The sequence below is a fragment of the Equus asinus genome, chromosome 19, assembly GCF_041296235.1.
Source record: "Equus asinus isolate D_3611 breed Donkey chromosome 19, EquAss-T2T_v2, whole genome shotgun sequence".
Classification (NCBI taxonomy): Eukaryota; Metazoa; Chordata; class Mammalia; order Perissodactyla; family Equidae; genus Equus; species Equus asinus.
This window is the reverse complement of record NC_091808.1, coordinates 1042162-1069413: the sequence shown is the minus strand read 5'-3', so window position 1 is coordinate 1069413 and position 27252 is coordinate 1042162. Positions and strand designations below refer to the sequence as shown.

At 53.8% G+C, this 27252-nt stretch overlaps 1 protein-coding gene across 1 annotated transcript; it reads left to right on the top strand.

Moving 5' to 3' along the window:
* Window positions 1-87: 87 nt before the first annotated feature.
* On the top strand, window positions 88-27252 carry ATG4B (autophagy related 4B cysteine peptidase). The gene is made up of 13 exons (XM_014862633.3): window positions 88-463; window positions 7978-8079; window positions 8219-8290; window positions 10210-10308; window positions 10712-10813; window positions 11479-11551; window positions 14521-14600; window positions 19934-20127; window positions 20753-20831; window positions 21168-21313; window positions 22923-22979; window positions 23510-23603; window positions 25542-27252. Exons 1-13 carry the CDS (start codon window positions 88-90, stop codon window positions 25613-25615), a joined length of 1548 nt encoding a protein of 515 aa, XP_014718119.1. The 3' UTR covers window positions 25616-27252.

Below are 27252 nucleotides of genomic sequence, written 5' to 3'. Positions count from 1 at the left end.
TCCCCAGCACCCGGCGGGGCGCAGCCCGGGGCTCGCGACGTCGCGGGTGGGAGGGGGCGCTTCGGGCCGGCTGCTCCGTGCGGCGACATGGCGCGCTGGGTCCGTACGTACGGCAAGATGGCCGCGCCGAGGGCCTGGGCGCACGGCGGGCTGACGCGCCCGCTCCGGGGCCCCACTGCCCGCTCGCGCCTGCTTCCGCTGCCCCGATGGGTCGCTGCTGCGGTCCTCGGAGCGAACCACGTCGGCCGCCCGGGAGCCGAGCGCGCGAGCCTGGCCCTCCGCGCTGGGCCCCGCCGTACGCCAAGATGGCGGCCGGCGGACTTCCGTCGCGCACTTCCGGCCCCGCCCGCGCCCGCTCTGCCGGGATTGGCCCCGGCGGCGGCCCGTCGCGTCGCGTCGCGCTGCGGAAACGTCGGAGCGAAGCCGCCCTCAGTCGGCGGCCGGAGAGGGAAGATGGACGCAGGTGAGGGCCTGGCTGGGTTGGGGGCCACCCCGGGGGTGGCTCTCGCCTGGCCCCTCGGCCGCCGGGACTCGCCTGGTCTCTCGCCCAGGGACTCGCCTGGCGTGACCTGGGCTCGGGGCGGCCGCGGGGGGAGCGGGGCCCGCGGGCGGAGCGGGCGGGGGCGGCGGCTGGGGCGAGGCCGTGCGGATCTGACAGCCCGGTGTTTGCGGGTCTCGGCCTTTTCCTGTCCGCCGGTGGCGCCCGGGCGGCCCGCGCGACAGGCTGAAGGCCGCTGGAGGAGAAGGGGCAGCGCGGCGTTCTGCGGGGAGGGAGGGGCCCGGGCGGGGCCGGGGGCCCGGGCGGAGCTGGTGCTTGAGACGGCGTTGCCTCCCTCGCCGGGAGTTAAGAAGTGGAGACTTTAATTCTTAGGAAGTTATATTGTATACCCGAGGCGAGAAACATAGTCCACACAGCACGCGCATCTGTTTCTTTTTTTTATTGTTATTTCAGTGACCGATAGATCATTCAGGCTTCTTTTTGTGTGATTGAAGAGAGAGAACGCATCTCATCATGTCTTATCTTCTTGGGGTCCTAATACAGAGCCTGTGTGGGTTTGGGGCGGGGCGGTGTTGGTGTTTGGCCAGTCCTATCATGCTGCTCCTCCAGAGGGGACAATTCCTTAATTTGCTGGCAAGATATTTTGGATCTTTGTCCAGTGGCCTTGAAAGCATTTTTACCCGGGCGTTCTTTTTCATCCCACAGCAGTTTTAGTTCTTTCATTCCTTGTGATTTGCCTTCAAGTATCCCCTCCTCTGTCAAGGAAGCCTTTTATCTGGTTTAATTTCACCTGTCATCCTAGATGGCATTGTTTTTGCTTTGCTTTGCTTTTTCTGGCGGCTGCAACAAAAGTTTATTGAAATCTCAGTTTGGAAATTATAAAGGTAGACGTGTACAGCCAACATTTCAGCGATTTGTGGCGTCTTGTCATTTAAATGTGTTAGGTGGCTGGAGGAAACAGTAACCCTGACTCCCAAAGGAACATTTTAATCAGGTGTGTTTTTTTGTGAAGTTTGTTTAAAAAAGGAAAAGTATCTCAGACACTGTTTGCTGGGGGCACCAGGTGGGGGAAGGAATAGAATTATTTGCTTATCTGCTTTCTTTCAAGTTATTCCTGGTTGCATACCTCCAGCCATTCATAGGAGAGGCTCGGTTAAGGTGGAGAGCACAGTTTAACGTTAGTCGTGTTACCTTAAATGTGAAAGTCATCCATCGTGTTAAAGGCAGGAGTAGCCACGTGATCATCCCCTAATGGGACCCTGAAGGCTGCTTCAGAGTAGAATGGGCGTAAGGCCTCTGTTGATGCTGATAAGAATATATATGATATTTGTAGGATGTGGTGGGGAGTTTTCTTTCTGACATGATGCTGTACGTCCTTTTAGGGATGATTAATGGACCAGCCTCCCAGATCCCTGGAGTCCTTACAGATTCTGCCCTCCTTGCCCAAATGTTAGGCAGTTCCTGGTTGTTTTTATGGTCATCCATTTAATAAACTACGTTCCTTATTGAGTGCGAGTGTTGTGTGGGGCATTGTTCTAGACCCTGGGGCTAGGGAAGTGAACGAAACGGACAACAACTGTGCCCTGGCTGACACTGTAGACATGACACCACTGGTGTGTCTCACTTGGGAGAGTGATGTGGGCCAAGCAGGAGGGGGTTGGAGTTGTGGCCAGGAGATGTCTCACCACAGAGGTAAGTTTTGAACAAGGCCTGAAGGCAGTGCAGGAGGAAGGGCAAGTGGCCTGCTCTGGGAGCAGCAGGTAGGCCCATGTGGCCAGGGTACAGCGGGTGGGGATGACGGAATTCCACCTGAGCTGAAGGCAGAGTGTGGGCCTTGTTGGATCATAGTGAGGACTGGGCGTCTGTTTATTCTGAATGAGATAGTGACCCTTTGGAAGGTTTTGAGAAGAGGAGTAACGTAACTGAATGTATGTTGAGCAGCCTCGCCCTGGCTGCTCTGTTGAGAATGCACTGCAGACAGACAAGGGCAGAAGTGAGGAGGCCGGTTGGCGGGCTGTTGCAGTAAGCCAGCAGAGAGGCCTCGGAGGCTTAGGTGAGGGTGGGGAGGTGGGTGAATTCTGGGTGTGTTTGAACGTAGCGACAGCAGGGGTGTGCACAGTCTGGGAGTGGTGAGGAGTGGGGCTGGGGAGGGAGGAGTTGAAGATAGCGCTGAGGTGGTGGCCTGAGCTCGGGCATTCAGAGGGGGAGACTTGGAGCGGTCCTGCTTGGTGGGGAGCTGTTGGGAGTTTGGTTTTGTCCGAGTTGATTGTGAGATGCCTGTTAGACATCCATGTTGTGATGCCCAGGGAGCCTGTGGGTCTCTGAGCCTGGAGCTGAGGGCGTAGGCCTGGACTAGAGAGAGGTGTGCGGGAGGCCGCTTTGAATGGGAGGAAAGAGAAGGGGCCAGGGAGGAGGGGCCCGGGGCTGCCTGCGTGTGGAGGTGGGAAGGTGGCAGGCAGACCACGGGCTGGCTGTCTTCTCCATGGAGCCCTCAGTGCTGTCAAATCACGCACCCGGTTTAAGGAACCGCCACGTGCCAGCACTTACATAGCCACGCTGTCCATTCCTTGAGGACAGAGCCAGGTCTTAGGCGGCTTCTTCAGTGCCTCGCATTATGTCTGGCACGGGGTTGGTAATCGCAGAAGCAGAAATTGAGTAACAACTTGCGTACTCCTGTACTGTAAGCTCTTGTTTTAGGGTTACTGCATGATGCAAACCCAGTGTGTGAGTGTGAGGTGTAAAGGCGTGAGAGGGCTGCTCGCTGTGGGGCAGTGGGTTCAATGTGGACGTTCCACCCGGTGTTGGCTAAAGCAGCGTTTCCAGTTTTCTGATGTGGCCAGCATTCTGGGTTCTTTTCTTTTTCTTGTTTCCTTTTCTCTTTCTTTCCATTCAGAACTGAACCACCAGCATCTTCATATAAACAATTTGGGATTTAAATAAAATAGCCATTTGCAATCTTAAACATAAACGTTTTCTAAAGGAAGCAGAGAGCCCTTCTTTTGATTTTGTTTATAAAATTTAATCTCCCAGAAAATGTAAATGTTTGGGAAAATATTTCTGAAACACGATGTATTGCAGTAAACTCTGGAAGAATCTAGTGGTGCATATTTTTTGTGGTTCTCCCAGGTTGAATTACCATGTGATTGGTACTAAGTAGAGAGAAGTTGGTTACATTCGTTGAGCACAATTCCTGACTTTTCTGTCCATCCAATCAATAATATTAAAACATTTTTTTCTAAGGGAATTACATAGTATTTCTGCTTTCTCTTCCAACTGTAATCAGGGACATCCCACGGAAGAAGACGTGGGAAATCAAGTGACTGGGACCCACGTGACCAAGTGGGGAAAGGGCTTCTGAAAGGGCCTCTTTTTTCCAGTGGACGGTGCCTGTCCACCTTGCTTCTCCTGCGTGTTGTCTTAGTTCAAATTAAAATCATTACCTGGCGTCTGGAGACTGGCATTCTTTTCGAGGTTTGACTACTTTGAACTCAGGAGATATGGGAACTGCTTCATAAGTGATGTGATATCACGTGAAAAGATGATGAAATTACAATGAGGGCGGTGGAATAAGATGAGGGAGCCCTCTCTGGGAGCAGTGCAGAGGCTGCTGGCCGCAAGCCTCAGTGGACCTGGTCAGTCTGAGAGCAGAGAGTTGATAAACCTTGGAGAGTGGGCTAAACGGTTTGGTCAATCTGTGCAAACGTTAGTGAGTGTGAATTTTAGTTAGGCTGTGTGTGTTTGTAAGACTGGCCCTGAGCTAACATCTGTGCTAATCTTCCTTTGTTTCGTATGTGGGGCACAACCACAGCATGGCTTGATGAGCAGTTTGTAGGTCCGCGCCCAGGATCTGAACCTGCAAACCCCAGGCCACCGAAGCAGAGTGTGTGAACTTAACGACTATGCCATCAGGCCAGCCCCTGAATTTTAGTTTTAAACTAGAAAAGTATTAGTTTTTCTATTGAAATGTTCTTTGAACTGGCGTCCTATAATGTTTTCTGTTCTACAGCAGTATTAATACAAATTTGGCTAAATTAATATTGATAATAAAAGTGGTGTTTTCTTTGGCGGGGGGGTTCATCTTGTAAGTAATGAGGGCTGAAATCATGAAAAAGAGGAGGAGGGAGTGCTGAGAACCAGTGTTGGGTGCTGCACCCCATGCTGGAGCCTTGCATCTGTCCCGTGCTCTCCCCTGCTGCCAGAGCCGACAGCTCCGTCCATTTCGTGGGTGAGCAGACTGAGGCTGGGAGAAGCTGTCATGTCATTCAGCAGGAGAGTGGGCTCTCTGTCTCCAAAGACACATCTTAATAGGAATTAGAAAGCTGAACCTTAGAAGGGAGTGTGATTTAGAAAAATGTCTCCTTCCTCCAGTAGAAAGAAAGATCTGGAAGGTCAGGGAGCTTGGCAGTCTGGTCCAGGCCCCTCAGCCTGTGCTGAGGGCGCAGTGCGTCTGTCCAAGGGAGCCATGAGGGTGCCTCGGCCTGTGGCATTTCCTGCTTTGGGAAGGACAGGAGGGACAGTGTGGAGCCACTGACGGCCAGTCAAGCCTGGGTGCTGGCTGCACAGGGATGACCAGCCCTGCACCTGCTCCTCTGCTCGGAATTGCTGCTGCTCCCTGGACTCTGTGCTCACTTTCCAGGGAAAACGCCTAAGGCCACTGAACCTGCCTGGGAAGGGGTGTGCATGGCTAGCTCCTGCTCTCTAAATGCAGGCCTGTCTCTTGTGAGGAAAGACCTTGGTTGTTTCAACTAGAGACTCTAAACTAAGACTCAGGTTTAGTGAAGTAACTCATGTTGGGTCAACTTCCTGTTTTTATTGTGTGAGGGGCTGCACCTCAGTTTGGTTACAGAACGTGGAGAATGTCTCCTTCTACACTGTCGTCTTTGTGTCACCCATTTCAGTGACTCCCAGAGGGCCGACCCAGAAACGTGCTTACGATCGCCACCCAGTACGGGTTTATTGACTTGTTTCTTCCTCACACGAGCCTTGAGGAAAACACAACTGGTCCCATTTTACCAGTGAGAAAACTGAGGCACAGAAAGGTTCCCAGCATGAGGGTCACGTGATGGGTCAGGCGGCTGAGACTGGCAGAACAGCTCTTACTGCCTTCTCTCTGAAGTTGGCTTCGTTGCCTATAAAGTTTGCTAGTAAACTGAAGAAATACGCCTGCTTTGCATTTTACCACTCGAGTGATGAAAACCCCTCAATTTCAAAGCTGCCCCAGCCTTTGTCACCCTCCTTTGAGCATGAGCTTTTTTTCCTTTTCTTCCTTATCTACTTGTCTCCTTCATTATCATGATTTTCTCAGTATGGGAGCTGGCTATCTTAGGAGTGTCTCGATGTCCAGACCGATCCTGCAGACTCACTGATACAGTGTCGCTGCCCTTGACATGTGCCACATCCTCTGACACAGTCCACAGAAGAGACCCTCGCCCAACGCGCTCTGAGCTCTCTAGTACATGTTTTGGAAAATGTGTACGTCTTTAGTTCAAAGCTGCTGCCTTGGCAGGTCGCAAACATCAGTAGAAACATCTCATCCCAGCAGGATGAGAAGGACGGCCCTGCGGTGTTGTCAGTTCAAATTAGACAGGTGATGTCTGCGTCCTTTTTCCTTGAGAGTGAACTGGGTGGATTTGAGTCTGCATATTGGTAAAAGCCTAGAGGTCGAAGAAGGCGGTGTTCCTGAAGATATGGAGGTTGCTTTCAAGAGGTTAGCAGAGACACTACGACCTTTCAGCTCCTTGAAAAGATAGAACTTTCATTCATCCCAACTTGTTTTTTGGGGTTTTTTTAAAAGATTTTATTTTTCCTTTTTCTCCCCCAAGCCTCCTGGTACATAGTTATGTATTTTTAGTTGTGGGTCCTTCCAGTTGTGACATGTGGGACACTGCCTCAGCACGGCCTGGTGAGCGGTGACATGTCCACGCCCAGGATTAGAGCTGGCGAAACCCTGGGCTGCTGAAATGGAGTGTGCGACCTTAACCACTCAGCCATGGGGCCAGACCCCTCAACTTGGTTTTTATAATCATGTGCAGAAACAAGTAATCTTATATAAAACAAAAAGGAAAAAATAAACTTGGACTTTGAACTATTTATTCTCGATCACAAAGCAGCTTGGTTGACAGCGTGTGTGGAAGCTTGGACAAGTGAGCGCCATCAGAGCAGAGCCCCTTGATGAGGCCTGGGGACCGAGGCCCCCTGGGCCTGCTGTCATACCCAGGCACTCTGGGCAGCAGAGCTGGCTCTGGAAGCACAGGACTGGTCTGACCCTGTCGGGTTTCAGGTGAAAAGAAGGAAGGCAGAGCTGCATCCGGGTTCCTAGCAGCCTGTGACTTCCTTAAGTAGCGAATCCAGGGCCTTCTGTTGCTGCGGATTTGTTAGTTCAGTGAGCGTGCTTTCCCAGTCCTGTGACTGGGAATTAGCTGCACATCCAATTAAGCCTTTTGCGGTAATAACATGGCTTGCCTTTGAGCCTGCGGTTCTTTGTCCTTGATGTTGATGACACCAGCTGACCTTGAAGCCCTTCTGTCTGCCAGCCTCTGTGTGAGTGCCTCATGGGAATGGTTTCATGCACATTTCACAGCCGTGCTGCAAGGGCATCCTGTTATTTTTCCCCATTTTATGGGTCAGGGAGTTTCCACACTGAGAGGGTACGTAAGGGCCCCAGGAACCTACAACCTGTGAGCGCCTGAGCTGAGACTTAAACTCTGACCACCAGGCACCAGAGCCAGCGCTCTGCCCCCGCCTTTCCCAGGGGTGACTGCAGGGTGCTCATGCGGGAAACGTTTGGCGCACCCTGGCGGGGCACTTGAGTGAGTTATGGTGTGGACACACGTCCAGCAGAACGCTGTGAAACCTTGAGACATTTGATGGAGCTCAGTGTCCGTGTGGAGTGACCCCTGGTGGAACTCTGTGTGTAGAATGACGGTTTCATTGTTGAGAAGGCTAAAGCTGAGGAAACTACAGGTGCAGTGAGGTTTCACTTATGGATCTCTGCATAGAGACCTCTGGAAGGAGATTCATTGCTGGGTGTGAGAATGTGGATGATTTTTTATATTTTTGTAGTCTTTGGCCACAAAAGCTTTCTCTACCGTCTGTTTAGTCTCTGGCCTCCCTTGCATACAAAGATAAAGGGTCCAGTTTATTTTGGTTTTGTCCTTTAGGTTTTAAACATTTTACATCTAAAACAGTTAAGTGCTTAAATCAAGTTGCTGGTTTGTTTTTTTCTTTTGCTTTGTCTCGCAGTCCTGTCTGCCAGACATGGACTCTGGCTTGGAATCTGAGAGGCTGGGAAGTCGGATGGGAGGTGCTTGCTTTGTCAGCGGTGGTTGTGGGGCGGTTCTGCTGAGGTGCTGGGGTAGGGAGGCTCTGAGATGCGGAGCTCCAGGGGGGCTCTGTGTGCGGAAACGCTGTGCGTGATCTCTGCTAGTATTCCATGGGATTACGAAATTTTGACCAATGCGTGTCTTTGGCTTCAACAGCTACTCTGACCTACGACACTCTCCGATTTGCTGAGTTTGAAGATTTCCCAGAGACCTCAGAGCCTGTTTGGATACTGGGTAGAAAATACAGCATTTTCACAGGTATCAGCCGTGTTGGAGCCTGCTGGGCTCTTAGCGCTCAGTCTGCAGAAAGCATTTTGTGGTGATAACTTTCTGTAACACTTGACCTCCAAACTGAAGGCTGAGTGTATGCATCTTTTCTTCTTTTAACCAATCCTAGAAAAGGACGAGATCTTGTCTGATGTGGCGTCGAGACTTTGGTTTACATACAGGAAGAACTTCCCTGCCATTGGTAAGTACTCCATTGTCACAACATAACGAAATATACACGGTTTAGAAGGAGGGAAACTTCGGTTTACAGCGTTGACTTCAGTATGCCAGATCCCTGTCACTTAGCTGTGATCCTTGCAGCAGCCCTAGCGAAGTAAGCTGGCTGCACTCTCGCCCCTGTTCATGGCAGAGCCAGATTCCAAATCCAGGGCTCTCGATTCTCCTGAGGGCGGTGGTTTTCCAAGTGTGTGTCACAATTTACTACCAGAGCCTAAAATCAGGATAATGAGTCACAACTAGTGTTTAAAAATGTGGAACAGAATGGAATGTGAGATAGTGAGTTACTGTGTGTAGCAAGGCCGCGTGATGCTGCAAGAGGCTTTAGTTTGTTTATATGCTGTCCTGGGTCATGGGTTACAGTGTTTCTTACTGTAGGTCCAGGATGTTTGGAAGCCATTGTTCTGTATTCGTCATCTTTTCCAGTATGTTCCACACTTAGTTGTGGGGAGAGCTATAGAGCAGGGTGTTTGTGACATATTTTCATGTAACACTAAAATACATTCCATTAAAAGTGGTTCTTCATTGTTGTGCCCCTGGAGATGGACAGAGTATGGGGACCAGCTCCTGCCCTGGCCGTGCCAGTCAGAGAACCCAAGACCAGAGGTTCGAGACCAGGAGGCTGCACCTCCTCAGTGGCTGGTCTCAGTTTGGCCCCTTTCCTCAGTGTGGTTTCATCTGTTCTCCAGAAGTGAGGTGGGCGTAAAAGAGCCACAATGCTTGACTTTCGGGAACACCGAAACATAGGGACATGAGCCTGGTGTCACCACAGTTAACAGTTCCTGATGTGTTGGTCAGACGTGTCCTGGGAATGGTCATTCACCCCACAAGGTCTTCTTTCATGTCTGCTCTGAGGCTGCTCTACTCGGCCCTGGATGCAGTTGAGGGGTGCTCTGTGGTGCTGGGAGGGACACTGCTGTCCTCCAGGTCAGAGGTCAGGTGTCTGGACGCACAGAAGGAGGACCGGCTAGAGGAGCCTGTGTCGTTTGCCGAAGCCATTAAGAAGGTGGACCACCTCGGTTCCGCATGCCGGCAGCATCTCTTTCCTTGCCTGGTCCCTCAGAGATGACTTGTTTGTGTGGGAGGTGGGGGAAGATAATGGCAGGTACCGTTGGTGGTGGTTTCTGTGCCAGGCTCTGTGCAGAGTACCTCAGATAGGCACCTTCTCTGATCCCATCACTGTCCCAAGAGCTTGGCTTTGTCCACCCATATGCTGGGGAGGGGCTGCCAAACGCTCCAAGGTGATGCTGTGGGTAAAGAGTGGAGCCAGCTGGACTGCAACCCATGTGGTCTGACCCCTGAATCTCTCCCCCTCTCCCTGCTGACTGTTAGGATGTCAGGGCATTTCCTGTCATGTTAGGGCCTCTCACAATGTATGCGGTACCAGAGTGCTCAGTGTCAGAGTCCTTCTGTGCCCTGGCAAGTGGACGTGAATGAGCCCAAGGCGTGTGTGCTTAAGTGCTGAGGGTTGTTGCTCGCCCTCCCCTGAATTACGTTTCTGCATGTACTGCACGCAAGGCCCCTTCCCACACTCCCAGCCACTGAAGGTTTGCCTTTCTGCTGGTTGCAAAGTGGTTCTCCTTATCTGACCTCGCGTTTCCTGGGTCACTCGTGAGGCTTAGTGTCTTATGTTTTCCGGACATTCTTACTTCCCTGTGACTTCCCTGTTTACATATTTTGCCCATTTTGAGGGTTTTTTTAATCAGAACAGTTCATTTCCCAGCAAATGCAGCCTTGGCAGGACCAGGTCCTAAATGGTGTGTGTCACCCAAGATGGAGCTGACGCCTGTGGTGTGGAGCTGGCTGGAGCATGTTAGGACCACGGCCTCCTGCAGTGGACTCTGGGTCTGTTGGTGAGTCCTTCTCTCTTTGTCACCTTGACAGGGGGAACCGGCCCCACCTCGGACACGGGCTGGGGCTGCATGCTGCGCTGTGGACAGATGATCTTTGCCCAAGCCCTGGTGTGCCGGCACTTAGGCCGAGGTGAGTCGCGGTGCTGGGACCATGATGTTCTTAGGAAGCAGAGAGGACTGTGGGGTTGGGTTGTGTAAAGCAAATCCCTGTACAAGACAGATTAGGATTCAGGGTTTCCTGAGTAACAACCCACTGGTTTTCATTGATTAAAAAAAAGTGACTTTACAGAATACTGATAAATGTTTGTCTTTTAGAAATTATCTTTAAAACACTGAAACCACCTTCTGGTTTCTGTATGGGGTTGTTTTGATGAGTTGGGATATGTATATTTGAAATTGTGGGGAATTTGGCTTTTTACTTTTAGAAAGGTTCAAAAAGTTTGGATGCCATCTGTGTCTTGAGTGTTTTGTAAAGGTGAAGGTTTCTTTCTCCTATTTTGGTAAAACTGAACTGCTGCACCTGTCTTCAATAGATTGGAGGTGGACACAGCGGAAGAGGCAGCCGGACAGCTACTTCAATGTCCTCAATGCATTCATCGACAGAAAGGACAGTTACTACTCCATTCACCAGATAGGTGGGAGATGGCAGAGTGTGCCTGCTCCTGGGTGTTCGGAATGACTGGTAGCACGTTGTTGAGTTCCTCTGAGAGCTTTTCTGGTATTGTGGCCTGTGAGGTGTGAGGCTGTAGGTCGCTCTGGCCTGTAACCACTGTGGGCTGCTGGGGTTGGTCCAGGCTAGCACGGACCTGAGGCCTTGCCTGCCCTTGCTGACTTCGTGGCCTGCAGTGGTGTGGTGCTCGTCACAGTGTCTGTGAAAATCAGACTCCGTGATCTTGAAGGTCCCTTCCTCTCTGTGCCCCATCAGTGAGTCTGAATGCTCCTTTGTCTTAAGCCAGTCCAACTTTGGAGCATCATGTTCTCCTTTGTAGAAGGAAGAGTATAGCTCTGAATTGACCCGAGTCATTTCATTTCCTCAATCCTGCTCCTTATTGAAGGACTGGAATCTTGGCTCGTAGTGAAGGACAGATCTTGAGTTGGCACCTGTCCCTTTTGGAGGAAGCATCTTGGTGTCTGTCAGGAGTTCATGCCGGAGGCAGAGTGGGGCATGCCTGTCCAGGCTTCCTGTAAAGTGTTCCCAGTGCCACATGCCACCAGGACCAGCCTCTTCTAAGAGGCAGGGGGAGGGCTTTTGGGCGGGTCGGGGGGCATGTGTGTCATTAATCAGATTTGTTTCCTGCAGCACAAATGGGAGTTGGCGAGGGCAAGTCTATTGGCCAGTGGTACGGGCCCAACACCGTCGCCCAGGTTCTCAAGTATGTACCAAGCCTCATCTCTCTTGTTTCTTTGGGGGCAGCATGAACATACCGTGGGTGTTCAAACCCTTCTGAGTCTTCGTGGCTAAAGGAAATGAGGGGTCTCTTACTCTTTCTTTCAGGGCCCTCAGAAGGGTCCTTAGAGGTGACCATGCCAAGTGGTCTTGTGTATCAGAATTTATGTTTTCTGATAAAATGAATTCCTTCATCTGGATCACACCCATTGGATTGGGCCTTTGTTCTTTGTCTATGGTGTGGATCCATCCATTACAGTGGTTTCTGACAGTCTGGGAAGTAGAGACTGGTCTGGAATGACAACGGTGTGTTGGGGGCAGACGGCCCTCCTCACAGGCACTCGGCCTCCACGTCTGTTCTGACTAATCTCCCTGGCTTGAAACCTCTGTCTCCAGTGAAGGCTTCCCCTCAGCATCCTGCCTCGTGTGTCTGCTGCCTGCTCCCTGTCCCCACGGCAGTCCCCCACAGGCACCCACGCTCGGCGTTTCTGAGTCCGTCCTTCTCTTCCCTCGTCCCCTAGCCCGCTCCTCCTCCCCACGATGAATGGCTGCTGTCTCCACCCAGCTGCTGTTGTCAGGTTCCTCACGGTCCTCCAGGATGCTTCCTTTTCTTCCATGTCCAACTCCTAGCCAAGCCCCAGGCATGCCCAGTCTTCCTGTCTCCTTATCCAGCTGCTGCCACGTGCCCTTTAGAGTCCTGGGCCCAGCCTGCGTGCCTTGGAAGTGTGGTCTGCCTGCATGGTCTGTGTGTAGTCTGCATACGTGGTCTGCCTGTGTGGTCTCTGAGTGGTCTGTATGGTCAGTTTGTGTGGTCTGCGTATGTGGTCTTTGTGTGCTCTGCATGGTCAGTTTGTGTGGTCTGTGTGTATGGTCTGTGTGTGCTCTGCATGGTCAGTTTGTGTGATCTGTGTGCATGGTCTGCGTGCGTGGTCTGCATGCGTGGTCGCGTGTGTGCTTTGCCTGTCTTGCACCACTCACTGATGCCTTCCTCCCCACGGCTGTCCTGAAGCAGCCCTGGAGGGGTCACCATCAATCTGTCTTCATGTCTGAGGGCCAAGTTGTGGTCCCCAACTTACTCAGCTCTCCAGCAAGCGGCCCGTGGTGCAGGTGCTTGCCTTCTCTTTTTGGAAACCCTGGGCCACTCAGCCACGCTCTCTGGTCCTCCTGTCCCTCTGGCCACCTCTGCCTCCATTGCTGGCCCCTCCTACCCCACCCATGAGCACTGCAGGGCTCAGCTTGGGCCTTTAGCTGCTTCTCTTCTCTCTGTCATCGCCTGGCTTTAGCTGTTGTCTGCACACACAGCTCCCAGTCACATCCCCAGGGCTGACTTGTCCCCACACTCCAGACTCACGTCCAGATGCTTTCTCCACAATGCCCTTTGGATGTCCACAGGGCACGTCAACCTAACAATCAAAACCCAAAGCTCGCGCCTTTCCCCGCCCCACCTGCTTCTCTGACAGTGAATGGCAGCACCATCCTTGCAGGAGCTCAGGCCAAAACCAGATGATGCTAGACCCTTCTTTCCTTTGACACACCCCATCCACATATGTCCCAGCTCTGACCAGTGAATGGCAGCACCATCCTTGCAGGAGCTCAGGCCAAAAGCAGATGATGCTAGACCCGTCTTTCCTTTAACACACCCCATCCAGATATGTCCCAGCTCTGACCAGGGCTCCTTGCCTTGCTGTCCCCACCCTGGTCCAAGCCCTGTCTCTTGCCTCCTCGTTGGTCTTCCTTCTCTTTGCCATCCTAGAATCTCTTTTGACATAGTAGCAGAAGTCATCTTCGTAAAATAAGTCAGCCATCCATCCCTCCTCACTCACAACTGTCCTGGGGCTTCCCAGCTGACTCCAGGGAAAGCTGCAGGCCCAGGCCAGGCGGGCTCTACCCTGCATTCACTCCTGGCACAGTGCACTTGTGCTCCAGACACACCCATTCAGGGCCTTTGCACGTGCTCTGCCCTTCGCCCAGAACCTCTTCTTCTGGCATCTGCCTGGGTTGCTCCCCATGCCTCTACCCAGACGCCCCTTGGCATCAGGCCTTCCTGCACCTGCAGTCCACCCCTCCCCACCCCCTGCTTTGTTGTTGTCCTTGGCACTCACTACCTGACGTGGTTACTCTGTCTTGTCTGCCTCCCCCGCTGCACTGTCAGCTTCTCAAGGGCCTGCTTTGTCTCTCGTGTGTCGGTGTGTCATCAGCACTGGGTGCTCAGCGAGCACGAGCTCAGGAGGGAGTTGGAGGGAGGTGGCTGGCGGCACCTTGCGCATGATGTCCTGGCGTCTGCTCGGGCCTTCCCACTGGGAGGGGCTCTGTGTGGTCTTCCCAACGCCCCGCCCTCCACCTGTGTCCCAGACACACCAGGTCCTCCCTCTCCCCGGGAGCCCCTCGTTTCATCTAGGTCTTGCGAGCCCACCTCCATGGCACCCAGGAGTAGCTCACATGGCCTCCTGTTATGCTTTCGATGGCAGAGTCTGCTCGTCTTTTCAGAACCTGAATTCTGTGACCACGGTTCCTCGTCACTGTCGTTTACATTGTTCAGCCGTAGGTTCCCTGTGAGAACTCAGACTGGTTGTCATTTCGGCACTTGTTGTGGGGCGGTTCTGGGGAAGAAGGTGGGGCTGGCCTGCCTCAGAGTTGGCACAGCATGCAGCGTCTGAGACCCTGGCTCACGTTCTAGTTCCCGCCCCTTTGTGCAGCTAGATCAGAGAGTGACGCCCGAGAGGCTCCTGTGTGGAGACTCTCTCCCCAAATGGCAGCTCGGGTGATGAAAGGAGCACTGAGCTCCAGGTGAGGAGAAACAGCTCAGCCTAGGTGCTGGGCGTCTCTGGGCCTCGGGCTTTCTCAGCCGAGAAACGGCGGGAGCTCGGTGACAGCGGCTGTTCCCCTCGGTTGTCCTGTGGAGGTGAAATGTCTGAATTGTGAAGGTTTATTGGCGTGTCCTCCCCTTTCTGTTAGGAAACTCGCTGTCTTCGACACATGGAGCGCCTTGGCCGTCCACATAGCGATGGACAACACGGTGGTGATGGAGGACATCAGTAAGTGAGAGAGAAGGCAGGAGGCGTGGCCGACGGCACCCGGGAGCAGCTGCTGAGCACGCTTTCCTGTCTGGCCCACAGAGGGGCCTCCACAGGAGGGTCGTGACTGGGAGTCCCTTGGAGCAGGTCGGACTCTGTACAGAGGCCAGGGGCCCTCTCATTCTTCACAGTATAGACAGGCGAAGGGGAAGGGCCTCGATGCTCCCTAGAGCTCGGTTTCTTAGTACTCTTGTTGTTTTTGTGTCTATTACAAATAATTTGTGAAAGAGTACTGGGTTTAGTGGTATTTGTGGAGGTTTTTTGGTTCAATCCCTTTATGTGCATTAATGCAATACAAAGACAAGAACCATTTCTTCTTCTTCTTTTTTTTTTTTTTGAGGAACAGTAGCCCTGAGCTAACATCTGCTGCCAATCCTCTTCTTTTTGCTGAGGAAGACTGGCCCTGAGCTAACATCCGTGCCCATCTTCCTCTACTTTATGTGTGGGATGCCTACCCCAGCATGGCGTGCCAAGTGGTGCCATGTTTGCACCTAGGCTCCTAACCGGCGAACCCCGTGCTGCTGAAGTGGAACGTGCGCACTTAACTAACTGCCATGCCACTGGGCCGGCCCCAAGAACCACTTCTTAACTGTACCATCTCAAGCCAAGGTGTAAAGGAGGCAGGAGCATAGCTCTCTTCCTCTTTCTGGAAGGATCCACTGGGAACCCAAAGGCATCCAGGCATGGTAAAGTTTAAGTGCGGGAGGAAGATGAGGGCTCGGTTTGGCAAATAGCCTCCAATAAGTGTGGAATTCTTGCTTTACAGTTTATTTGTAGTTAAGCTGACAAAACCCTGTTTAATGCCTTATTAAATTCTTTGCTCAGCAGCACCTTTTGCCCAAAGAATTTGCCAAAGCTGCCTTGACCCCAGTATTACTGCAGTTCCATATGTAAGCTGTTGCCTTGAATCTCACCTTACATAAGAAAGTGCACTTTGAGCGACATAATTTCTAAGCATGCAGATTTGCAGGTTGACGTGGACGCTTAGAAGTGGGCCTTGCACACGTGGAGCATTGCCAAGGGCGTGTGTGTCGGCTTCCAGGGGTGCTGCTTCCTTGCCATTCCTGTTCTTCACCTTGGGACACTGTCCACGTGGTGTGGGGGGAGCCGGGGGTGGGACCTCTACGGGAAGGGCAGCACTGGTTTCTGTAGCTCTGCACGCTCTGCCAGAGCCCCCGTCTGCTAGTAAGGCCCCTCCCTGAAGAGTTGGTAAACTTGCGACTGTAACAGAAAGATGTATATTGCTTCCTGCCTTGTCCCTGCAGTCTGTTTCCTGAAATCTTTGTAGAACATTGGAAATGTAGGAAATGTACAAAGAAGGGGAAAGCTGCTTGATTTTGCCCCTTGGAGACAGCTCGTACTGACATTTGGACGCACTTCCTTCCAGTGTTATTTCTGTGTTTCAAAAAAAGCAGACTCGGAGTATCATGAGCATTCGCTCCTGTCATGAAAATGTTGTAACTGTCTTATCACCTGGCTGCACAATACTCCATTTTATCTTGATTTCTTTCCTCCCCTCATTGTTGGGGAGACCGCTTGCCCCATCATCCTTTACCCACCTCAAGGTCTAGCGCAGGCGTTTGTCCAACCCCTGGCTTCAGACTAGAGGTGCTGGTTGCCACTAGGGTGGCTAGGAAGGAGCAAAGGACAAGCTGCTTTCTAGAACCTCCGTCCCTCTGAGGGGTATGGTGCTGGTGGGGGCCCTGGAAGTGACTCGATTGTGACGCCAGCTCCAGCCTCTTCTGGGGTCTCAGAGTTGTCTGTAGCAGCACTTCTGGAACTGTGACGAGATGTGCACCCGAGGCTTGTCCGAGGAGGATGTGGGTCTGGTTCTCGGGAGGGGCCTGAGTTGTACTTGTAGGCTCCTGAGTAGGAGGTGTGTGGCTGCCTGGCTGTGATCAGGGCCCTGTCTCGCTGACATCCTCCCCTCCCCTGAGTCAGAATTGATAGGTGCTCATCACAGGGACAGGTAGAGGACGTCTCATGCCCCAATTCAGGAAGAATAGCATCAGAGCACAACCAACAAGGGCACTGGGGCTGAAAACAGTGCCTGCAGAGGGTGTGGTGATGTTCAGGAGAGGTGGAGGTAATTCTGAGTGGCCTGTACTAATTGCTTTCGGCTTCAAAAGCCTCAGGAGAGAGGCACCGAGGGCTTCAGTGAAGACAGACCAGCTGCTTTTCCAGGCCACTACTCGAAGTCGCCCGAGGTACCAGGCCTGGGAGGGAAATCTCGGATTCAGCAAAGCAAAAGGTGGAGAAGCAATGCCTGGCCAAGCAAGGGCCCTTCTCAGCTGCTTGTGGGTGGTCAGATAGGGAGAGACTGCTGGTGTCGGAAACCCCGCCCGAGCCCCTCCCCGGTAAAAGCCCGGTTTACAACACTCCCCCTCAGGTTGCACGGACAACGTGCTGCGTGAGAGCGGGCCTTGCTCCTTGGGATGTCCCTGTCCACCCACCCAGCATCCGTTCTCTGAGGGCCAGCAGGCTCTGTCGGAGTTGAATGTTGATAGATGTAGAACTGCGTGAGCACAGTAGGCAGAAGTCCCTGAATTCGGGGAGAAATTGCAGATTGAGAAAGATGATCTGGTAGTGAGTACAAATGGCACTGATGAATGAACACTGAATGCAAGTTAATCAGAGAAGAAGAGTGTGGAGGCAGAGATCCTGATGGCAGAAAGAGACATCCGCGAGGAAGTCGAGGTGATTGTGTGAATTCGAATGTCCAGAGGTGGGGATGGGTGGACAGGCAAGGAACAGGAGAAAACGGCCGTGGGCTGGAGGAAGAGTGGAGTCTTCAGAGCTAAAGGCTTCCAGATTCTTTTATCAAGAATGTGTTAATATACTGGTTCCTGGTGACATCTCCAAATCGTAAAAGTAAAGAGGAACTTTTATAAGCATCCAAATAGTAGTAATAATAATGAGCCACTTGAGAAGAAAGGCGATCCAAGCCGGCCCTGCCATCTCGTCTTCCTGCCACAGCAGCACCGCTGGAAGACGTTCAGAACTGAGAGGAAGGCCTGCGGCCACGAGGGACGGGGAGGGCATAGATATTGTTTAATTGTCATAGGTAGAAAAACAGAATTGAAATATGTTAAAAATGTCAAAGGAGCATCGGAAAAGTGCAAATAGGTGCCTGGGACAAAAGGAAACCCATTCTTTCTTACCATCGGGACCTTTTGATGTAGCAGGCCACACACAGACTCGGCAAGTCCCGCAAGGGCAGCAGTGACAGGCAGACGCTGCTTCCAGCATTTCTGCAGCCGATCCTTGGTGTCTGGTGTTACTCAGACACGAGGGGGTCTGTACTGCTGGTGAGGGTCTAATCAGCAAGGAAAATGTGAGTTCTCCTGGCAAGCAGCCCCCATCCTTAGGAGTGGTCCAGAAGTCACCTCATTAACATTACAAAAGACATCTTGGCTCTGAACACTTAGGAAATTCCAAGGGTTTTGGGAACTCTGTGCTGGGAGTGGGACAAAGACCAAACGAGCATTTCTTACTGTAAGTCCAACGTCAAGGGAAGATTAAGCAGCCAGAGATAAAAAGAAGTGAAAATATCCCCTTCACTAATTCTTTTTCCAGCTGTATGTTTTGAGAACTTCAGCCCCACCTGGGTTCACCAGGGGTAGGGATTCCGGCACATTTGCTTTCTCACTGCTCCACCGCCATGTCACAGGCCTCAGAAGAGACAGTCACTTGTGTCCTAGTGACCTCCTGCTCAAGGAGTCAGCGCTACGTATCATTACCATGCCGTTTCAGTCTCCTTTCATCTACAAAGTTCTCCCTTTGTTTCCTGTTTTTTCATGGCACTGGCATTTTTGAAGGACCTATGCTGGGCTGGTAGGATGTCCTACGCTCCATCTGTTTGTTTCCTCACTATTCGATTTGGATTAAACATTTTAACCAAGAGCACTATTCAGGGGCTCTGTTGTCCTCAAAGCATCGCGAGGAAGATTAGCCCTGAGCTAACATCTGCTGCCAGTCCTCCTCTTTTTGCTGAGGAAGCCTGGCCCTGAGCTAACATCCATGCCCATCTTCCTCTACTTTATGTGTGGGACGCCTGCCACAGCATGGCTTGCCAAGCGATGCCATGTCGGCATCTGGGATACAAACTGGTGAGCACTTAATGGCTGCGCCACCGGCCCGGCCCCAGGAGGTACCCTTTTGTCAGTAGTGCTTCCTAGGTCAGCTGGCTAGGGCGGGGCCTCTGTTTCCCTGTGGTTGGTGAAAGAGCTGAGGATGATATTGGTGTGCATTGAGGGTTTCTGTTTATTAGTAGGGGTCTGAAATGGTGGTTTCTCTAATGCATTCACGCCTTTGTGTTTATCACTTGGTGTTCTTCTCTACAAGAGCCCTCTTCCTCCTTCCCTCTCCTTATTTACTTTGGGAAAGTTTAGAGTCAGTGGATTGGTGGGTTCTTTTTTAAAGTGTTATCCATTTGCGGTCCTTCCTCTCCCAGATTTGGCCGGTGGGCACCCCTTCAGGCTGGCCCTGTCTTTTGACGTGTTCCTGTTGTCTTTGTTGTTGTTCCAGCACTCCTTTCTGGCATTAAGTAGAGTCAGGCTCACCTTGTGCTTTCCCTGCCTCAGCCCTGGAAGCAGCTGCTAAACCCCCTGGCTAACGTGTTTGTTGAAGGGTTACCCACTGCGTGTAGAGGGGACAAATAAGTTGCCTAAACATTTAAAAGGAAGGAGAAAAGTGATTCCTTGTTGCTCTCCTTTGCTGAGGGGCCGCAGGAATTCTGGGGGCCTGGTCAGTGCTGCCTCTGGCTGACTGGTGACTGCGTGCTTGTTTTCTTATTGCTCTTGAAGGTGTTTTGTGTGTATGCTGTATTTCACAGTAAAAATTTCAAATTGAGGGGCCAGCCCCGTGGCACAGCGGTTAAGTGCGCACGTTCTGCTTCAGTGGCCTGGGGTTTGCTGGTTCGGATCCCAGGTGCAGACATGGCACCGCTTGGCAGGCCATGCTGTGGTAGGTGTTCCACATATAAAGTAGAGGAAGATGGGCACGGATGTTAGCTCAGGGCCAGTCTTCCTCAGCAAAAACAGGAGGATTGGCCGCAGACGTTAGCTCAAGGCCAATCTTCCTTAAAAAAAAAAAAATTTCAAATTGAACGTGCGTAGAAAATGTCTGATTCTTGTTTCTCTGTGGGTGGCAGGATTTGGTCTTATACTTTATTTCCCAAGCACTTGGCTTTGTTAAACTCTTTTCCTATTACAGAATAATCAGGTACGTGTTTCTTTTGGGTGAACTTCTGCCTACCCCTCTTCAGCCCATAAAAGCACGTCTCCCTCTCTCAGGAAGGTTGTGCAGGAGCAGCCTTCCGTGTGCGGGGGCTGCCGCGTTTCCTGCAGATTCTGACCGGCACTGTAACGGGTTCCCTGCTGGAGCCGAGGTCACCAACAGGCCAGCACCGTGGAGACCCCTGGTGCTTCTCATCCCCCTGCGCTTGGGGCTCACGGACATCAACGAGGCCTACGTGGAGACGCTGAAGGTGGGTCTGTGGCGGGGCCAGCCTCTCGCTGACCAGTAGGGGGGCTGAAGCCCTTCACTTGTCACCACCTTGCCCCTTTCCTCCTGACCTCTGTCCACCCTGTGGACTCCTGGTCTGGACCTGGAATGTTCCAGTCACCCCTCCCGCTGGTCCCTGCACTCCTGTGAGCTCCCTCTTCCCTCCCACTGTCCCTTGTGGCCTCTGCTCCTCCTGCTGACTCGGTGGTCCCACTGACCTCCTGTCTCCATTTCTTCTGCCCTGTGTACCTGTCTATCCTGTGTGTGGGCCAGGTGAGCCCCTGTCCACACCTCCTCCCAGCGCCCCCCACTTCCGCCTTCCTTGGGCACGCCTCCTACAGGGAGCTTTCCTGAGTGTGATAGCAGGTTCTGTGCTCCTGAGCCACAGCGTGTGTTTCTTGTCCTCCTTCCTGACTGAGCTCTTTGGGACCATGTCTTCTCATGTCACTCAGAGTCCCCTGTGGAGTTGGGGGTGTTCCGCTTCCCGCCCACCTGCTGCACTCAGATGTCCACGCCTGTCCCTGCCCAGAGGTGTGGGCCTCTTCCTCGCACGTGGGCAGCAGGCCCGCAGTGTGCTCAGCAGCCGCTCTTTCCCCTCTCTCCTGCAGCGCTGCTTCATGATGCCGCAGTCCCTGGGGGTGATTGGAGGGAAGCCCAACAGTGCCCACTACTTCATCGGCTACGTTGGTGAGTGGTTGGTCTGCAGTGACGTCCCAGTTAGCCAGAAGCCAAGGAAGAGGGCATGGTCTTTAGGGCATCCCCCCCCGAACTCCGCCTGCCTCCACTTCCCCTCACACTAGAGGTGTGGGCTTGACCCAGGCCTGCCAATTGAAAAGCAGCGTGCTCCATGAGGGGTGGCCATGACCCTGCCTGGCCTGTGCCTGGCCTTCCGTGCCACCTCCCTTCCTGAGAGCCTGGTTTCCAACCTGTTTCTACCCGCTGTCTCTCCCAACCTAGTGCATCCAGTCAAGGGGATTTCGGTGTGGTGGGTCTGAAATGGGACTTCCCTGTCATCTCACCCAGGTGAGGAGCTCATCTACCTGGACCCCCACACAACGCAGCCGGCGGTGGAGTTCACTGACAGCTGCTTTATCCCGGACGAGAGCTTCCACTGCCAGCACCCTCCAAGCAGGATGAGCATCGGGGAGCTCGACCCGTCCATTGCTGTGGTGGGTCCCCCAGTCCTCCAACCGAGTGAGCTTGTGCGCAGGTGTCCTTCTGTGCTAGTGCTACTCTTATAGAGAAGGAAAGCATTCAGACCTTTGTAATCTTTTCAGTATTTTGGAATAAGCGTTAGGTTCACATGGATTAGTGTTCAGAGGACAAAAGAGTTAGCAACATCCATTAGCTGCTCAGCCCCCTGTGCTGTCCGCCTTGTGCAGCCACGCAGCGTTGGTGTGGTCCAGGCCGTGAGTGGGTGTGAGAGCACACGCGCGTGAGCAGGGGTGTGAACGAGGGGCCCCTCCTTTAAACATGATGGCAGTTTGCTCACTGCTCTGCACCACCTCTTGGAAGGGTTTTTTGACAACGTATCTGTGAGATGGTCCCTAAGAATGAGCTTCCTTGCTCTCTTTTGATTACAAGGCTGGAGTTTTTGTTGTGATTTATGGAAACCTGCTTGTTCTAAAAATGTATTTGATAGAGAAAGAGGCCAAAAATTCCTAGAAATAATTCCATCCCTCCGGGAGTAATTAGCTGAGTCATGGACTCCAGGAGGCAGACCTGGTCCTGCAACTGGCTGTCTCCTGCTTGCACTGTCATGGGTCTCGTGTCACACCCTGGGTTTGGTGGCCCCGAGGAGGGCCCTCGGACGGTGGGCTGGAGCTCAGAGGCTCCACTCTCATAGGAACCCACTTGTCTAACTGAAATGACATACGCTTATTACAGGAAGTACATCTCGGTAACTTACGGTGGTTGATGCTCATGTGAAAATAAGGTCACACTAGGAAGCCAGCACCATGGACGAAGGTGGTGGACACGTGGAGACTAGCAGCAAGGAGCGTGCCTGTCTGGGGTCGGGGACACGGAGGAATGACTCCGCCCTCGCCTGGAGGAGGAGTGCACGCTGGCTCCTCGGGAGAAACGTGCCTTTCATTTTCCAGCAGAACGTCCCGTGTGTCCTTGCACGAGAGCCCTGACCCGTAGACTCTTCAGAGTGGGAGACAGCGCCCGTCCAAGCCTCTCCCCCCGTCTCCTGCTGCTGTTTTCCTTCCGTGTCCGTTTCTGTTCCTGGTGGCATCTAGTCCCACCAGTGTTAGAACTCGTTGAGCTTTGTGTACTGCGGGGCTAAGCACAGGTGTCCCCACTGCTCCCCACAACTAGATGCTTCTTGGTAGATGGCCCGCTTTTCGAGTTGTGCCGGGTGCTGTGGGCCCTGGTGCCCTTGCTGCTGAGCTGCTCAGGAGACGGCGGGTCAAGGCCGGGTCTCAGACCCAGCGGCCCCGCCCCAGGATCACAGGGAGAAAACAGATCTCTGCTCTGCCCCGACGCGTAGTTATAACCTACCTTATTCCCAGCCTTAAAAATGCACGTGACCTGCGTGACCAGGGTCAGTCAGGGCAGAGGGCGAAGGGGCGAGCCGTGGACAGAGCCCGCAGAGACCGGGAGAGGCCGGAGCAGTGAGGGCAGTCGGACGTGTGATGATGGCAGAGGCCAGCCCTGGAGGGGCGCTGGGACTGGAAACTGGCCTCTTCAGCTCACTACGCACACACAGCGCGTCCAGGTGTGGCCTGGGTGTGCTCTTACGCCGCTTCCTGCTTACCTCTGTCTTCGTTTCAGGGGTTTTTCTGTAAGACTGAGGACGACTTTAACGACTGGTGCCAGCAAGTCACAATGGTGGGTATCGGCCCCGTCTGCAGGGGCAGGGGCTGGAGGCTGGCCTCACCGTGTCGTGGGGTCCTGCCTCCCACGCTCGCCCTCCACCAGCGCTCAGTGCACGGCTGTCGAGTGTCCCATGGCCCTTGTTTGGCTGTTGGTCTGGCATCGTTCTGATGGTGATTAGTGAGCACGGGGACAGACATTGCATGTGAACCTTAGAGTGGAATTTCTGGCTCATCCATCTCGTGTGGATTGGGTGGTGGGGAGTGGAGTTGGCCCCCGAAGGGTGCTCGTCAGCCTAGCACATGCTGCCTCCACATGATGGACAGAGCTGACTGCACGCGGTTGCCATGGGGCAGCCCCGGGTTGGGTTCCTGCCTTAGCTTGGGGTTAAGAGCCTTTATGTGGAGGCTGCCTCTGCTTTCTCGTCAGCGTTTCCCTCTGCTCGCAGTGGTGGTCTTGTTGGCGGGGGGCGGGGGGTAGTGCGGGGGTGCACTAGGGCTGTACCCCGTGATGGGTCATGTCTAATAGCTGTGTCTTGCTCACAGCTGTCGCTGCTTGGAGGTGCCCTGCCCATGTTTGAGCTGGTGGAACAGCAGCCTTCCCACCTGGCCTGCCCCGATGTCCTGAACCTGTCCTTAGGTGAGTCCAGAGGCTGCAGGGCCATGACACACAATAGGCAGTGTGTCCTCTATTGAACTGCTCGGGGTGTGGTCTGTGTGATGCTTTTGTGCCCCCCTTTTGCTTCCCCCCCAGTCCTGTTCCAATTGCTTTCACCTGTAAGATCGGGTGCAGCCCAGAGGCGGTCACTGGAGGTGGTGTTGGTGGGACCAGGGATGCTGCTGAGTTCCCCCTCCCCCCATGCTGAGCTCAGCATGCAGTCTGCTCCCTTCTTCCTCACCCCATGTGCATGGAGCTGGGGGTACTCCTCACACGGTCCCCAGGCTTCTGTAGGAGCCAGAACACGCTAGACTTTCTATGACGCGGCAGTGCTGTCTGCACAGTGCACATGGCAGGCAGCCCTCGTCTGGAAGACCGTGGCCATAGGTGGCCTCCATTTCCTACTATTCACTGGCTCTGGGCCTGGGGCCTCCCTCGTGCAAGCGCTCAACTCTCCCGAAGTGAATTGAGCTTGTGGCACATAGAAAACAGGGACTCGGGCCAGCCCTGTGGCCGAGTGGTTGGGTTCATGTGCTCCGCTTTGGCAGCCCAAGTTTTCGCCGGTTTGAATCCTGGGCACGGATGTGGCACCTCTCATCAAGCCATCGTGAGGTGGCATCCCACATGCCACAAGTAGAGGGACCCACAACTAAAATTCCTCAACTATGTACCAGGGAGCTTTGGGGAGAAAAGGAAAAATAAAATCTTTAAAAAAAAAAAATGGGACTCAGCAGTGAGGCCATGAGCATGTCCAGTTCATGCCTCCGTCTGTGTCACTGTAAAGATCACCATGAGGAGGACGACGATGGAGCCTGCTACCCCATATCTCTGTGAAGATCACTGAGGAGGACGATGATGGAGCCTTCTGTCTCATTTCTCTCTGAAGAACCCTGAGGAGGAGGATGAGGGAGCCTGCCGCCCCGTGTCGGTGAAGATCACTGAGGAGGGTGATGACGGAGCCCGCTGCCTTATGTCCATGAAGATCACCAAGGAGGGCGATGACAGAGCCCGCTGCCTTATGTCCATGAAAATCACCAAGGAGGGCGATGACGGAGCCCGCTGCCTCATGTCCATGAAGATCACCGAGGAGGGCGATGACGGAGCCCGCTGCCTCATGTCCATGAAGATCACCGAGGAGGGCGATGATGGAGCCCGCTGCCTCATGTCCATGAAGATCACCGAGGAGGGCGATGACGGAGCCTGCCACCCCGTGTCGGTGAAGATCACCGAGGAGGGCGATGACGGAGCCTGCCACCCCGTGTTGGTGAAGATCACCAAGGAGGATGATGATGGAGCCTGCTGCCTTATGTCCATGAAGATCACAGAGGAGGGCAATGATGGAGCCCGCTGCCTCATGTCCATGAAGATCACCGAGGAGGGCAATGACAGAGCCTGCTGCCTGATAGAAACCATAAAAAGGTTGGAATGCCAGCATTGGAAACTCAGGACAGATGCCCTGTCAGTCCCCAGGTGGTATGGAGTGGGGCATGCCCTCTTGGGACAGGAGGCCCTTGTCCTCTTGGCCCCTGTCACTTCTCTCTGTGCTTTGTTGAGAGGTGTGTCTGTTCCTTCTCCTCTTTTCAAACGAGCATCTGGGCTTCTCTTTCCTGCCCTCCCACCCCCTCACCAGTCAAGGCTTTTGACCCCGTGATCACAGGGCTGGACCCTCCTTCTGTCCTGCCCAGACCCTTCCGCCTGGGAGGCTGGAGGCCTCAGTTGGGCAGTCTTGGAGTCTGCTCGCCTCCTGCCACACCAAGGCTGCCCCTGAGTGAGCACACTCGCCTGTCTGGCCCAGGGGCAGGACCAGCTCCAGGGCAGGAGGACCCAGGTGCAGGGTGTGGTAGGAGGTGTCTCTTCATCCCCACAGCCCAGAATAACCCACGCCACGTGTCTGATGAGGTTTTATCCTGTTTCTTTTAGATTCCTCTGATGTAGAGCGACTGGAAAGATTCTTTGACTCAGAAGATGAAGACTTTGAAATCCTGTCGCTTTGAAAATCCCGGAGTCAGGGGACGGTCTCCACTGGCCCTTGCTGGGGGTGCCTTCAAAAGCCCCGCCACGCCTCGGGTTGCCCGGCGCTGCGGCATTTCATCCATCCAGCCTGCCCTGCTCTGCCCACAGACGGAGGAGGACTGCACTGTCCTGGAGGCCTTACCGCGAGGCGCGGGACTGCTCAGCCCAGAACGCTCGGCTCATCAGGGCTACAAGACGGGAGCGAGGAGCCGCCCGCAGAAAGCCCAGCACAGCCAGCTCAGAGCTTCTGAGAGCAGAGCCTTCACCCTTCGAGAGCGCTCCCTGCGACACTGCCAGCTCTGCGTTAGTGCGTCGCCTCTGTCCTGCTTCCTCCTGGGCTCTGAGTTCTGGGTTTGCTTTGGGATTAAAGTCCTGTTTGAAGTTACTCGACACAGACATGAATTTCTGTTGGGCGTGTCCCAAGTCACTCTTGGAAGACCTGCGGGCGGCGGGCGTGAGAGGAGTGATGCCCGCGGACGGGGCCGCCTGCCCTCTGCCCGGTGTGGTTTATCAAGGGCTACCTCAGGGGGAGATCGGGGTGAAAGAATTAGGGCAACGTTTCTCTTGCTTTGAGGAGAACAGCAAAGGGATGGGGCGTGGTGGAAATCAAAGATGCCGCCGGGCGTGCCGCTGGCCAGGACAGACACGCCCGCTCTCTGGAGCTGCAGGTGGAGCCCGAGCTGTGCGTCTCAGTTTCTGTGTGGGCTCCGGCCTCGTGACTCGCCTGTGTGCTGCTGCTTGCTCAATGCGCCAGCTTTCCAGGGTGGAGGGTGGTTGGAGGCTGGGAGGAGCCGCCCTGGCCTGTGCCCCTCGGGCCGCTGGCAGAGCGTGGGGGGCATGGCGAGCCGGGCTGGTGGAGGCCGGGGGTCCACGGCACACTGCCACCTGGAGCCTTCCTCCATCCGCTTGTCCTCCTCAGAACTGCCCTCCAGGTCACCGAGGCTTCAGACAGGTTTGGGGCTGGAGGGTACAACCCTCAGCTTTGTGGTGCAAGATCAGCACCCCACCGCTCGTGGCACTAGCTGGAGATGCAGCCAGACCCTTCTGAGCACCGGCTGTCAGCACTGCGCCTTTAACCCTGCCGTCCAGCTGGAGGGCACCGCCCCGAGGGCTTGCCGGCTACCCTGGAAGAGCGGCTTTCATCCCACCAGAAGCATCAACAAGGCAGGTGGGAGCTCGGGCAGGCCCTCCTCCCCAGGTGGCGGCACTCGTGCGTGTCCCCCCGGCCCGCTGAGGTAGCAGAGGACACCCCGTCCCATGTGTTGCTGACATAAGTTATTTCCCTTTTTTCTTTTTGTCCCTTTCCCTCCCTCCTCCTCTGTCATCCTGTAGGTAGCGTGGGGTCGGGAGGAGGAGGGTCGGGACGGTTTCCATTCCTCCATTCCTTCAGTGCTGCGTCTCTCTGGATTAACAACATGCTGCCGCCAGCTGGGGCCAGGCGGGTCCCGCTGCAGCTCCTGCTGTGGGTGCGATGGTCGAAATGGGAGAGAACTGGACCAAAGGGGAGCTTTGTCTTGTGTGTTTGGAAAAAGGCTTACTGAAGAGAATGTTGTTCATTCCTAGTAGTATAGTTTGCAATTCTTAATGGCAAATAATAACAGTTTCAATAGAAAACTAA

Bases quoted from the DNA above. Each gene is read 5' to 3' on its own strand.
- ATG4B (XM_014862633.3), top strand. From the start codon at position 88: ATGGCGCGCTGGGTCCGTACGTACGGCAAGATGGCCGCGCCGAGGGCC. The intron at 14,601-19,933 runs GTAAGTGAGAGA...TCCCTCTCTCAG, and splicing joins GGTGGTGATGGAGGACATCA to GAAGGTTGTGCAGGAGCAGC. The intron at 20,128-20,752 runs GTGGGTCTGTGG...TCTCTCCTGCAG, and splicing joins CCTACGTGGAGACGCTGAAG to CGCTGCTTCATGATGCCGCA.